General features: G+C 41.5%; 1 protein-coding gene across 1 annotated transcript in view; it reads left to right on the top strand.

Annotated features, from left to right (window-relative positions):
* Positions 1 to 8,131: 8,131 nt before the first annotated feature.
* Positions 8,132 to 14,024, top strand: part of mtnr1bb (melatonin receptor 1Bb) — a 42,667-nt gene continuing 36,774 nt past the window's right edge. Inside the window, exon 1 of the mRNA XM_030746325.1 lies at positions 8,132 to 8,646. Within this exon, the coding sequence (XP_030602185.1) occupies positions 8,439 to 8,646 (208 nt within the window). The 5' untranslated portion in view covers positions 8,132 to 8,438. The remainder of the gene's footprint in view (positions 8,647 to 14,024) is intronic.

Genomic DNA, 14,024 nt, shown 5'->3' with positions numbered 1-14,024 from the left:
AGGTTCTCAATAGGCTCTTCTTGTTGTTGTTTTAACCCTTTATTTTATTTATCTGAGTTATTTTTCCACATACTATGTAACAGCCAGAGCTGACAGGCTGAAGAAGAGGAAAATAAAGAGAAGAAAAAGGGAGAGAGAAAGGGAGCAAAAAAAAAAAAAAAAAAAAAAGGGGAAAGAGCACAAGTCTATTAATCAGATACTTCATCATTTTAACATATAAAAAAATACTATCAATACTTGCAAAAATAAATTTGTGTGTGAAAAACAAAACTAACAAAGCATGTTACGCACACCAACAATTTTGTTGAGTTGTGATTGAGTGGGCGTTTGTGTCTGTGTCATGTTTGTGTCTGTGTCATGGAACGTACTTACCAATGAGGGCAAAACGCTGCAGCTCCACCCATCAGAAGCCAGAGGCAGGTACGGAAAGCCCCCGGAACCCCAGGCCACCAGCAGCCCACCAAGAGCCAGGAAGACCCCCGGCCACTCAGTCCAAAGACAACCGCACACCTACCCCAGCAGACGGGAGAGGGTGGTCTCAGACGGAGCCCCCCCAGTCGAGGAGCGAGGGCTCCAGGGAACCCAAGGCGATGAGAAGCCAGCCCCCCCCCAGCGGCCAGCCCCCTGCACTGGCCGGCGGCAGGGCTCCCGGGCCCACGGCACCCAAGGACCGCCCGACCCTCCACAGAGCCCCCACCCACGCCGAAGAAGCCAACGCAGCCCCGCACCGCACCCCCAAGGGGGGCAGGCCAGTACCCACGCCAGAACACCCAGCCCCACCCAGGAACCCCGAGGCACCCCCATCCCAGGGGGGTAGCCAGGTGTCTCTAATAGGGGCAAGTGGCATGTCAGCTTTCTGTGAATTTAGCCCAAATCTGTGTATTTTTTGTGTTTATCCTATCTTCATTTTAGGTCTTAGCTAAAAGAAGAAAAAAAAAGGGTAATTATACACAGGACATTACCTTTATTTCCAGAACCTTGCATAGCATTACCACTGCCTGTAGCTCAGCGAACACACCACAAATGTCCCTGCGCCGTGGTAAAAGGGAGGTGAAACACTGCAAGCAATTTATTCATTCAGATTTAGAGCTCATTCAATTATTCTGACAGGGACTATGCAACATGGTCCAATAACTTACGCAGTCTCTCTGACAAACTTGTTTGATGACCATCCCACTTGTTTAACGTATTCCAAGCGTGCTGGCTCTCCTAGTGACAGGCATGAGGTCAAACTACAGGCAAACATGAGTGGGTGTGAGGGAAACAAGAGATCGAGAAATAAACAAAGTGACTGTTGTGTTTATTCATCGTGCATAAGGGAACACTGATGAAGACCTGCCAGTCCCTTTAGCTCTGCTGGCTTTTCATTCGACCAGCTGGCATTTAAACCACAGAGTCAGCTAAGCCACTTAAAACTGCTTTCTACCCCCACATCTCCCATTTTTCCTCTTATTCCTCTCTGCTCCTTTTTTTTTTCAACAATGCATTTCTTCATGATCTTTCTGGACACAGCAGGGAAGAAAAGAAATGGACGAAAGGATGTTACATAAAGGAGGAAGGGATTGAAGGATAGGCTGTGTAAGAAAGGCAAGAGCTGAGTAGAGTAGTGGGAAAAATACGAGATTACCATTCCTCAGTTCTTGCTTATTGAGGGGTAGCTGTGTGGGTGATTATAAATCCACGCTGTTTCTCAGTAACACCAGGATTACACACCCGGCCAGACCTAATCTATGTGCCTAACATCTGGCTCTGATGACACACAAACACACGAGCACGCACACACCAAGCATGCGCACCAGCATGCAGACACATACCTGCGTACAAACCCTCCCGTGACCACAATGATTACAAGCGCAGTCAGTGTCTGGAGCAATTTCATCTCATGTATTATATGCTTCAGTAACACAAGTATGATCTGACAGAACATGCCTGCATGGGTGAAACAAGGCAACAAGGGGAAGGCGAAATAAGAGTGGGAATAGGTGATGTCTGTACACACATGCAAGAGGACATGAAGTCACATCAGAAAGCCGCTCTCGGCCGTGTAGGGAAGAAGCTGTTTACCAGCTCTATCCCATCACACCCCTCCCCCTGCTGTTTTAAGAGATTATTACTAAGGCAATCCTCTGGCATATGCCTGCAAAACTGCTATGTGTGAGACAGGGATGTTACCCATGCACTTCATGTCCTTTATTGGATTTTCTTATGTGATGAAAGTGCATAAATGCCATTGGATTATGTCACATTTACACAACATTAAAATACAGTAATTGCCTCAAACTTTGGGACATTTCTTTGGTGGGGAAGATTTCCTCACTCTCTCTCTCTCTCTTGGCCACTCACTGAAACCTATACAAAGACCACAGAAAAAGCTGAATCCCATTTTCCAGGATATGTTTATTTTACCCTTCATTCATCTTGGCTTGAGCGCTAATATGCTGATACGCAGGGGCCTTCGGTGTTAAGCTGTTGGACTGCATCACAACACTCCCGAGTTTGTTCTGATCTTGTAAGGAACTGCCGCCTTAAAGAGAGGTGAGACAGAATGATGGATCAACATGCTGCTGAGAAATATGGCTGCATCATGGGCTTCAGAGCTCAGCTTGTTATCTGCTCTGGCTCTAAGGAATTGGTACGCTGTCACCTTCAAGACTGCTGAGATCTGATTTAGTTAAGAAAGAGGCTGCTTGTGTTGTGCTTTGATCATCAGGGGTTTTTTATTTGTGCCAGCAGAATAAGCATCTAGATTTGCTGATTTTGCTGCAACTTTAAGATTTTTATTAGACCCTTGTTAAACTATGCAAGCGTGAAATGCCTTTGCTGGTAACCTTTACAGTCCTCCTGACAAGTCAAATGGAAGAACAGTCAAGACACACTAGGCTATGTGACAAACACATGTAGAAGACAAAAGATGAGCCGACACTCACACCGTCATTAATAATGATGAAGTAAGAGGGTCGGCCTCTTCCAGCATAGCCTTTGTCTCAGTTCCAGTTTTCATGCTGTGGTTTAAAATCTAATAGCATAAATTCCAAATCCAGATTGTACCAAAATCTCTTTATGTGTTATTTGGCTTAGGACCCATTTCCACCAAATTTCATGTCACAATGTCACAGTTTCACATGTTCTCAAAAATTTCTCGAATAGATTTTCCTTCAAGGAGAAATTGGTGTTGGCTCTTATGGTTTGAAACTGCACATTAGGATTTTTCAAATATCACAGTAGCTGTGGTAATGCTGAATACTCACTGATGGGTGGAGCGAGGTTATGTTTTTGCCCCGTTCGTTTTTTTTGTCTGTCTGTTTTAATATAACTCAAAAAGTTTTGAACCAAAATGTATGAAACTTTCTGGAAATATTCCTTGGGGGCCCAAAAACATGTGATTTTCAAAGTCAAGGTCAGGGGTCGCTTTTTTTTTTAAATTTTGCTTTCTCTCCCAAATAAGATCACCATTTCTCATGTAATTTAAATCAAAGGTCCCCAGGTATTGGTCCGTAGGTCATTTGGTACCTACGGAAAGATTAAAGATTAAATTACTAGCATTATTTCCATTTTATTAATTATGAGTCTGAACGACATTTTAATTTGAAAAAATGGGCATATTCTCTCCGTTACATGCATCTATGACTCCATAGATATGTCTATGTATGACTCACTCTTGACGCGTGTCACGACGCTTGTCTCAGTCATGTGATACATTACTGCTAAAATTAAACTCACAAGCTTCATTGGTTCCCGTGCCTGTCGAAGGGCCTTTACACACCGGACATGTAAATTTCATGTATGTTTCGTACATTAAAAATATTTTTCGGACTCGCCTGTTCTTAATGCAGCTGTTCACACCAACCACATCATTTCACAGGGCAAATTTGCGGCCTTTATTTTTTTGGATCAAGTTCGATTTTTCTGACTTTCGCAAGCGAATTAACAGATCTGGCCAATCAGAGTGCTGCATTTAGCAACATGTAATAATAATGCCTTAGACTTATATAGGGCTTTTCAAGGTACTCAAAGACACTTTACAATTCCATTTACTATTCATTCACACCTCAATCATACTTGGTGGTGGTAAGCTACTAAGTAGCCACAGCTGCCCTGGGGCAGTCTGACAGAAGTATGGCTGCCAATTCGCGCCTACGGCCCCTCCAACCACCACCAAATGCCAACCACACAACCACATTCACACTTAGGCAATGTGGGTTAAGTGTCTTGCCCAGGGACACAACGACAGCATGCGCTCAGACGGGGACTCAAACCAGCGACCCTCCGGTCCTATCCACTGCGCCACTGCCACCCATGCGAGCCTATAGCACAAAACGTGCACTGATACACTGAATATACAGTGATGTGGGAACAGTAAAATAATACAATTTTACCTCAGACACACAGCTACACACTTCTCTGGGTCAGTCGGCTCTCTGCTTCCTCAGATATGATCCCAACTCTGCCAAAAAGAGCTCAAACTGCCTGCTGATATCCTGATATATGCGTGAAAGCGGCCATGATGCTGCTTCAACTCTGAGATCAAACCATGAAACGCTCCCTGCTGCTGTTTTATGAGGACGATTTATTTGCAAAAACGCAACACGTCCAGTGTGTAACAGCCTTAACAAACTAGTTTGGTTGATCTACATAACTTGTATAAAGCGCTTTGAGTGCTCAACTAGAGTAGAAAAGAGCTGTATAAGAACTAGTCCATTTATATTTAACAACACTGGGGATAGCAGTGAGGCGGACCCTGCCAAATCAAGCTGAGAGGATGTTATTCATGTTGTTGGCTGCTGGTTTAGTTTCATAAGAGTACACAGTGGATTCACATTTATTATTATATTTAGAAAAATATCATAGTTGTTATGCCGGACGTATTGATTATATTGTTGTATTTATCTGCTGAAAAGAAGAGTTTATTTGATTACATTGCTCTGTTGGCAAACATTGTGTTTTGCATATATAATGCATTAATCCGCCAGTCAGAGTGTTTGCCGACAGAGCAACAGCCCTCCACTGAGATGACAGCAGTGGCCCCCAGGTCATTTGAATTTGAGACCCCTGGTCAAGGTCATCAAAAAAAAAATTACATTTCAAAAATCCCAAACTCATCATTGGCAAAATTTTAAAATTCATACCTCAGTGAATTTTATCTATCGTGATGAAATTTGGCACTCAGGTATGAACAATTACTGCTGATAACTCACTGTCTTTTTCTAATTTAAAATAATGTAAAGTGAATCTCATTTTTTAAAATACAAATAAAATCATATTTTACAGTTTTTAAAAGCCTATAAAGAATTCTAGTCTTTGTGATCTAGTAATTTATGATGGAGTATGACAACATTGGGTGTTATCTATTGCAGTGTAATATCGGCACATAGAAAATTTGGGGTGGGGGGATGTATGCTCTCTACTGAGTGCCCTTCTAGTTACTTTTTGAGTTCACTGCCATCTTAGCAACTCTGTTAAGAGTCCAACTTCTGACAAACATAACTGCCTGTACTAAATTCAGTGATATGTTAAAACTCAGAATGAAATGTATGCATTAACAGTTGTCAACATAATTCATTAGAATCCAGAAACATCAAACTCAGTGAGATTCATCCTCTGGCGAGTGCTCTGGTGTGAGTGCAAAGTTTTAGGTCTCCACCTCTATTTTCACACATCCTTATAACTTTCAATTTACATATTTTGCAAAACAATTATGCAATTACGATGACACATACAGCAATTATTAACATCTCTATGTTTTTCAAAAAGATTTATTTCATCATCCCTCCCCGAATGTGATATTACATTCTCCGTTTGTGTATGTCACCTGTATGTAATTTAACTTAACTTGCAAGAAAGCTGAATAAGTGTGTGTGTGATTGTTACATGTATATATCACTCTGTTGTTATATGAATGTAGCAGCTTTTCCTCCAAACCTGTTGTCAGTGGTGTTGCTAAAAGTACTCACAACTGCAATACAATTGTGGTTACATTTGCTATATTCATTTCAAAGATTTGCAAAACAACATACAGTTTAGAGTTTATGCCTATAGTATTGACTAGATTATCTTTTCTTTCCTTTACACCTGGTACCCCAGACATTTGTTTTCATGGCACCATCTGGTAATTTCCAGAAAACTCTCTGCGGAACAGTGGCTTGAGTTAGCAAAGACTGCATTATCAATATTAATAAGTCATGTTGTCATGTAGAGTTCGGCACAAAGAACATGGCCATATGGAGAAGCTACTGTATGTTACTGGCTCTTCTAGAGGATGATGGCGAAACCCGCTTGCTGTAGTGAGTTTCTCGGCACATTGTTCTTCTACTTCCCCATTTTTGCTTTTATTTGCACAACAGCCATAAATAAGTGATAAAAAAAAAGGTAGTAGGACCATTTAATGGATTCAGATTGGGTTAGTTTGAGATCCATTTTGAATAGGATACATGCAGATCACTTATTCTTAAAAACTCATAAACTGTAGGGCACTCTCTTTAACAAAACAGCTAAAACACCATTATAAAGATGACATTTTTATTCTTTACCTTGAAAGCCTTCATCAGGGTCTTTTTACTAAAAAAAAAATGTTGTGGTGATAAAGGAGTTTTTTCATTGCAATTAAGAATGTCTTAGAGTTTTTTTTTTTTTTTTTTTAATTTTTGAGTGCTTAAGATTATTAAAAGTTCCTTCGGAGCAGGCGGACAGCTTTAAATTCAGAAGTCTGTGAAGCACAGTCAGCAGAGTCTTATCGGGGATTTGCAGTTTCAATTAGCAGATTTAGATGTTTCATGGTTTGTACCATCAAGGCTATTGATTTTCCTGGTGTGAGTAATATTATGAATTCACCCAGCCACTGTCCTTCCACTCGAGTTTCTTTCCATATAAAAGTGTGTGTTTGCGGGCCCTGACCTCACTTGCCAGAGCTGTCTCCTGGTCATCACATCAGGCTCGTGTGGAACTCATCATCCCACTTTTAGGGTGACATTGGGCTGCTCTAATCTGTTCCTGCTGCTGCTTGAGGGCTTCAGGGGGTGTCCATGCGCCCAGCAGTGAAGAGTTAAACAAGCGGAATGGCACTGGCCTCAATGTGTCACCACTGGCACTGACAGTATTGATGACATATGAATCTACCAGATCTGATGGAGAGGCTGACTGCACTGTTGCAACCAGTTAACCATGTTAAGGATGAATGGGATTAGCCTGCAACCTCCATTTGCTATTACTGCACTGTGCACAAAGTGAATTATAGCCTAGAGTCCATAACTCGCACCCAGCGGAGGTATGCACACACTACTAAAGGATATTGGCTCAATCAATAGTGCACCGTATTTGCAAATGAAAGACTTCAATTATATAGCCTGGATCCAGCTTTTTTTGGAAAATGTTACTGCATAAATGCAAATTTTAATACCCTAAAAGCCAGCGTCACATTTGTTCTTGCACATGAATAACTTCAGACAAAGAAAAACAATCATTATATTTTCACAATTCTCGTCTGACTATGACAAAATGCCTCACACATGTCTGTGTGTGTGCTGACTGGACTTCCCATGCCGACCCACCGCTGTGTGTACACTTAGAGCACCACCAAGCATTGTGCTGAGATCAAAGACAGATTCTGGGATGTCACGCTGGGGATAGGCAGGGGAAAATGAGGAAATTCTTTGTTTGCACGCATGCCTCGGCAAAGTAGGTTAGGAGATGAAGAGAGAAAGTCAAAGACAGCAAGAGGTGTGAGAAATGGAGAAGCACATAAAGCCCAGTGGAAGGCACAAACGTTGTTTGTGAAGCCGTGTCTCTCCGTGCTCACTCTGAGGATTTTATATTTGCCACAGTGCCGCCTCGCCACGCACAGCGCCGGCTGCGTCGTAGTTCAGAGCATGGCAAGGACATCACAAACGGTCAGGGAAGATAATTTGTTCATCCTTTTGTTCGCAGAACAGCAAATTAAATGAGAAGGATTCTGCCGGGAATGCTATGACATTTTATAAAGAAATAGCCTTCTAATTTCCAGCGTGGGCACATGCAGAAGGAGGAGACTTAGAGATGCCAACCAGCAAGCCAGGGACACTTGACGAGGATGGAGATTTAAAATATGAATGGACTGGACCTTATCTGGAAAAATATTTTCTACACGACGAATAATTTACATTCATCGCCAGAGAGGAGGTGTGGCACCGCCGCATGTCCGGGCTGTCCGTGGCACGTGGATGGATGACTTTTGTGTGAAGATAAGAAGGAGCCAAGAGTACGTGTAACTTTATATGCCACACGTGATTCCCACATAATAGCTAGTCAATTAATTCCCATTGCCTTTAAGAGGCAGACTACCTGTGCTCCTGTGGAACTCGGAGAGGTGCGCTTAATGTTTCATGTGGGACACACCGGTACCGACGGTACCTGCGGGACATAAATTACAGCTGTGATTCAAAAGCAGCTCGGGCTGTGGGCCAGTGATGCCGGACACATTAACACTTGTAAAGAACCGGACAGAGCCACGGCTGGGGCAGCTAGATCGCACCCTGGCCACAGAGGGGACCGCCCGCCCCGCCTGGGTCATCGCAATCCTGGCCAGTGTTTTGATCTTCACCACGGTGGTTGACGTGCTGGGCAACCTGCTTGTGATCATCTCGGTGTTCAGGAACCGCAAGCTGAGGAACGCGGGTAGGAGCTTTTCCCAATTCCCAATAGTCTTGATTTGACACAAAGGTCGCACAAAGTCAAACCACATGATCAGTGATCACAGAACGAACAATACTTTGCTATTAGTCCAGATGCAAATGATAGAACTTTCCTGACTGTAGTCGAGAGAAAGTTTGCATAATAATGTAGGTTACGTAGGCAATGCTGAGTGTGACATCTGCTCGGGGGTGAACACTGGTTATATAAAATCTTGTTTTACCCCACACGTTTCTCAATCTCAGGCTGATTCTGCGCGTTTCTTTCACCCACTGACCTCAGAACGCACTTACCCTCACCATGTCGCTGCCATCAGAGCGAAAAACAAACAAAAGTATCCCCTGTGTATTGTATATCGCTCTGCCATAAAAATAAGCGATTTAACTGAATTCAGATTATATAATTTACAGTTTAAACTGATGCCTACTTTTGGATTTGTTTGTCAACCCACTTCTTTGAGCTTGCTCTCAAACGCCTTAGCGAAGCTTAGTTGTCAAATTTATGCTGACTAACAGCTGATAGGCATATAGACAGGGCACAGTAGATTCTGATGGGTGCAGTAATGATACAGGTGCAGGGATTTAAACTGCGCTCCAAGTTAAGGAATAGCATGTTGAAGTAAATGACGCCTAAGATGAATTAAGCTGTCACTGGAGCTTTATTGATGGCTTGCACTGTTAAACTGACTCTGACAGTCTGGCATCCCACTTTTCCCCACACGCACACGCTCTACTAGTAAAGTTCACCGGTACTCTGAGTCACACTTACTATGAAAGGGCTGGTTAATAAGCAGAGGAGTCCCTCTGAAGAGCTCACTATAATGGTGTTGATGAACTTATTTTGTTGGGAATGTATTAAATTGCCATGTAGGCGCCTGCATGCAGCACTGAAGTAAAGCATAATAATAAAGCACTGAAATACTCTGGGGCCTGTAATTCAGCCATTTCTAAATGAAATGAATAACTCCAGATTTCTAGTGAATCATTCAAACTTTCAACACGACTGTGTTTCTCCCTAATTTCCCCCTATTTATTGCAATCTGGAGACACTTTACTTGTGAACTGAAAACTAATATTTCATTCTAATGGAATGAAAAAAAAAAAAAAAAAAAGAAGCTTAAGAACAAGTCTAAGATTAAAAACTTGCCAAGATGGATATTTTATGCAGTGAAGTCTGCCACACAGTGCTGACTGGCTATTTTGTGCCTTATCAGGCAACAATTAGGGCAGGAAATATGCATTTATTTGCATATTCTGTAAATCAGCAACTATTTTTCAGCCAGTAGGAAGCAACCAGGACTCATTTTTTCCCCTATTAGTCAATGGGAAAAATACCCTTAGGATTTATCAAAGCAACTACAAACTTTCATTGAAGCACATAATGAAGTTGCCCTCATATTCATTCACAGGGGAAAACATTTCTTATTTAGTTTGGGCATATTTTCTTTCAGTCAGATGAACACAGTGATCGCTGGAGCATTTGAATGCAACCCTGACTTCAGACTCCATTTCTTAAACTAAGGTGTAGGTAAGGTTCGTCTGATTAATAGCTCAAAATTGCCCAGAACCAAGGTTATGTATTTATTTAAGCTGTCAAGAAGTGGGAATCAGAAAATTGAGAAGTAACAAGTGGGGTTCCAATATGCGTGATTTCATTTCAAAGCGTGACCTACAGATGTCTTCATAATCATTATCTTATTAAACTTTACACACAGTGACAGACTTAAGATTGCCGCATTCAGAAGATTTAAATAATCAAAAAGAAGTCTTCCCACTTCTTGAGAGAATAAAACAGAGATTATGGCCTATTAAAGAAAGAGATGGCTGCTGTAACCGCAGAAAATGTTGAAGATCTTCATCTCTGCTGTTCCTCATTGTTACACAGGTATTACCTTGATGGAACCTTTGTGACTATAAAACATGATCGGCCTTTGGTGTACACTTAGGAGAAAAACTGTAGTGAGTGCATGCAGTCAAGTGCCCCCACTGAGAATAAAACACTGTCATTTGTCCAATGCAGATCTCACACAAGCTTTTAAGTGGCTTGGATGTTTGAGAACAGGTTGATCTGGTTGATTTATTTTTTTGCCGAATAAGAGCCGTGACTCCACCAAAAGGCTTGATAGTAATTGTACAAAACAGTTGTACAAAACACAGTGCACCTGACAGTCACATCTACAAGTTCAACAATAATTGCTTGTACAAGAACACTTGATCCTTCTTCTGGTTAATCCCCCCCCCCCCCCCCCCCCCCCCCCCCCCCCCCATGTACACCAACTAACAGATAAGACAATTCAAGATATCCTTGGATGACACAGGTTAGTTCCCAAATCTTGAGAATCTGTGTCACTAAAATACATATACTGGATTTTTTTTTTGCTTTTTGGTGCATATTTCTGCCTTAAAGCTGATCTCTCTCTCAGACAGCCCACTCAGCAGTTCAAAAACCACACTGAACCCACGACTGTGAACTCGAAGGATGGCTCCTGTAGATTGAAATAACCCACTCAACAGTTTAGATGGGAAAACACCTGACCTACCAGCAGTATATTCACAGTCACAGCAGGAGCAGAGGGTAGCATATGATTACTCACTATTGTTGTCACGGCTTTGCGCGAGTCTCCGCTGTGGCAGTGAACAAAGTAAACTGACAGCAGAGAGTAATTTTTCATAAGATGCTAGGCTGGTGATTGATGACCAGCTCGGCTGTATTCTCACCTACCCACGCTTGTGATGTAATGTATGCATTCTCATAGAAAATTGTATAGTGGAGACTCATTAGTCCGGAGCTGAATTGGCATCGCGATATTGGAGATTCATACAAATCAGAACTTGGATGCACACTGTTCATGTAACCAATCTACATTTGGAGTGCGGAGTGCGCATTAACTTCTCTCCTGTCACTTCTGTTTTGTGTGTGTTCAGCCACCTTGATGTTAAACTTTCTCCCTCTCATCACTGGCTATTGTGTATCGGCAAGTAGGCGCCACAGACATGCAATCACAAGCCATTAAATCTAAGCTTTTATTTATACAAAATCACTTTTAACACGTGTTCAGGAAAATACAGTTAACTACAAATGTAACTGTAGTGCTGTGCAGTTTTGTATGAATGTGTATGACTCTTAGGGAAAAGTGCCTTCTATACTTGTGTGGGGCAGAGGCTTTTGTCGCCTGAGATTTGTCTTTGAAGGCACTTAGGTGTTGCAAGCCTTCAAAGAGTGTTAGACAGGATCACACATTACAGAGTCTCGCTTCAAAGAGACTTTATTTACATCATATCTTCTCCCGCTTTTCTCATTCCCTCTCCTTCTACGTTCCAAAACTCTCTGCTTGCACAAAAATAATGCTTAAGTATTCCATAGTTAATACTTGGAGGAAGAAAACACCCTTTACCCAGTGCAGAGTTTCACACTATTTGCTCTCAGTCGACCCCTAAACATAGAAGTGAACCATGAAAAACAGTTGCAATCTGTCTAAAGCTGTATTTTTGTCTGAATTTGTGGTCCTGTGAACTTATGTTAATGTCATAAGTCACAACGTGAGCACTGTTACATTTAAAAGTACACATATAAGTACAATCCAAATGAATGGATGAATGATGTGCTCTTGTTTTGCAGTTTTACCCAGATTACTTTAAAATCCATGTACCGATGGTAGACAGGTATCCCACCATCAACTAATGGCTGTTGTGGAAATCTGAAAAATAATTTAGGTGAACACAACCTGGTTGTCTTTATCAGTTTTATTTACCTTTGCAAAGGAGTCAAACAACAGTACAGACAGCACGACAGCAGTCTGCGTGCTTTTTGACAAAAAATAATTACAAGCATAAAATCAAATCTGCGATCACAGCATGCTGTTAGAACACTGTAATAAAAGATAATTCATACATCAACATGTGGTATATTTGAAAGATTACATTAAGACAGAATAAAACAATATGGAGCCTTCTATCCCATAAGGTCAGCTTGACACAAAGAAGAAGCAGAATCCCAAAAATCTCCCTGAGATCGCAAAAGTGGAAAATTAGCATCAGTCTCAGAAATGTTGTAATTTCATTCGATAAATTTTATTGGGTCACTGAATTAGTGTCTGATATAATAATGCCTAAATAATAATAAATTTGTCAACAAAATGTGAGGACATTTTGTCCATATGTGACCGACTGGTTGCCTCTGCCACTGGCTGGACAGCCCCCCGAGATCCAAAGTCACCTAAGGTGACTTATCAGGAAGCCAGATACCAGAAGCCAGAAGAGCCATACCACCAGAAGGTGAGGGGGCTGGTCACTAAAAATGCCATCACACACAATTTGGTGCTTACACAACCCTGGATAAAAGAAAAAAAAAAATGCATGGACAGGTGCTGCCGAATGTGGAAATTGGCATTTCAAGGACGCTGTGTGAAGTCAGCCTCTGCTCTCAGTGTCCAAGAAGAAAACCATTGTTTAGAAAATGGCACAAAGGGCACATCAAAGGACCCTAATGAATATTGGCAACACACTTTTGGCAATATTTAACCAAAATGAGTTGTGCAGGATTTCTGGCATGGGTCTGGCCAGGATTACAACAATGACTGCATAATGCCATGAAACAGGTTGTGCTGATAAGGGCTGCACGAATGCAAAGGCTATAGGTGAAATTACATTTATAAATGGCACTGTGAGTACACCCAAATACTGAATGAATGAAAATGGACTACCAGTCTTGACAAAACAGAGGTTTTCCAACATCACAATGATCTCAAACAGAACACCACACAGGAAAAAAAAAAAGCGTAAATTGTGATCTGGCATACTTAGCCTCCTGATTTCAGTGTATTAAAGGGCTGAAACAAATTATGCATAGAAAAATATCTACACATTTATTCAAGGTTGGCATCATCCATGGCCAGAAGGTCTGAATTTGTAATAAAATAAAAAAATCCCAGATGTAAATATTATTAAAATAAAAGGATGATAACTCAGGAACAAATTACGCAGTGCAGCCTAGTGCCTCCCATCTGAGCTAGAAATGTCAGCAAGAGCACTGTTGTTCCAAAAGCATATAGAGTGCTTTGCCACTATGTTATTGTGAGTTTGGACTCCCAAGCTGAATTTATCAAGCTTTAAGTTCCAAGAATGCCAGTCTGAACTTGGCATGCACTGTATTGAGAAAGTCCTTGGGTCTTTTAAGCCCCCTCAATAGTGCTGAAACTTTCAAACCATGTTTTAATATATAGTCTATGCCTTTCTGTTTCACCCAGTCAGCATGCGTTGCATCTATTCTTACTCCTAATTCTACTACTGCTCTGTCTTTGGTGTAGTTGGCTGTTTTTATAATGATAAGACATGAAAACATGATTAAAGTATGACCATTACAGA

This window comes from Archocentrus centrarchus, chromosome 14, assembly GCF_007364275.1.
Source record: "Archocentrus centrarchus isolate MPI-CPG fArcCen1 chromosome 14, fArcCen1, whole genome shotgun sequence".
In the NCBI taxonomy this organism is placed as follows: domain Eukaryota; kingdom Metazoa; phylum Chordata; class Actinopteri; order Cichliformes; family Cichlidae; genus Archocentrus; species Archocentrus centrarchus.
The sequence above is the reverse complement of the archived record's forward strand: the minus strand, read 5'-3'. Positions and strand labels throughout refer to the sequence as shown.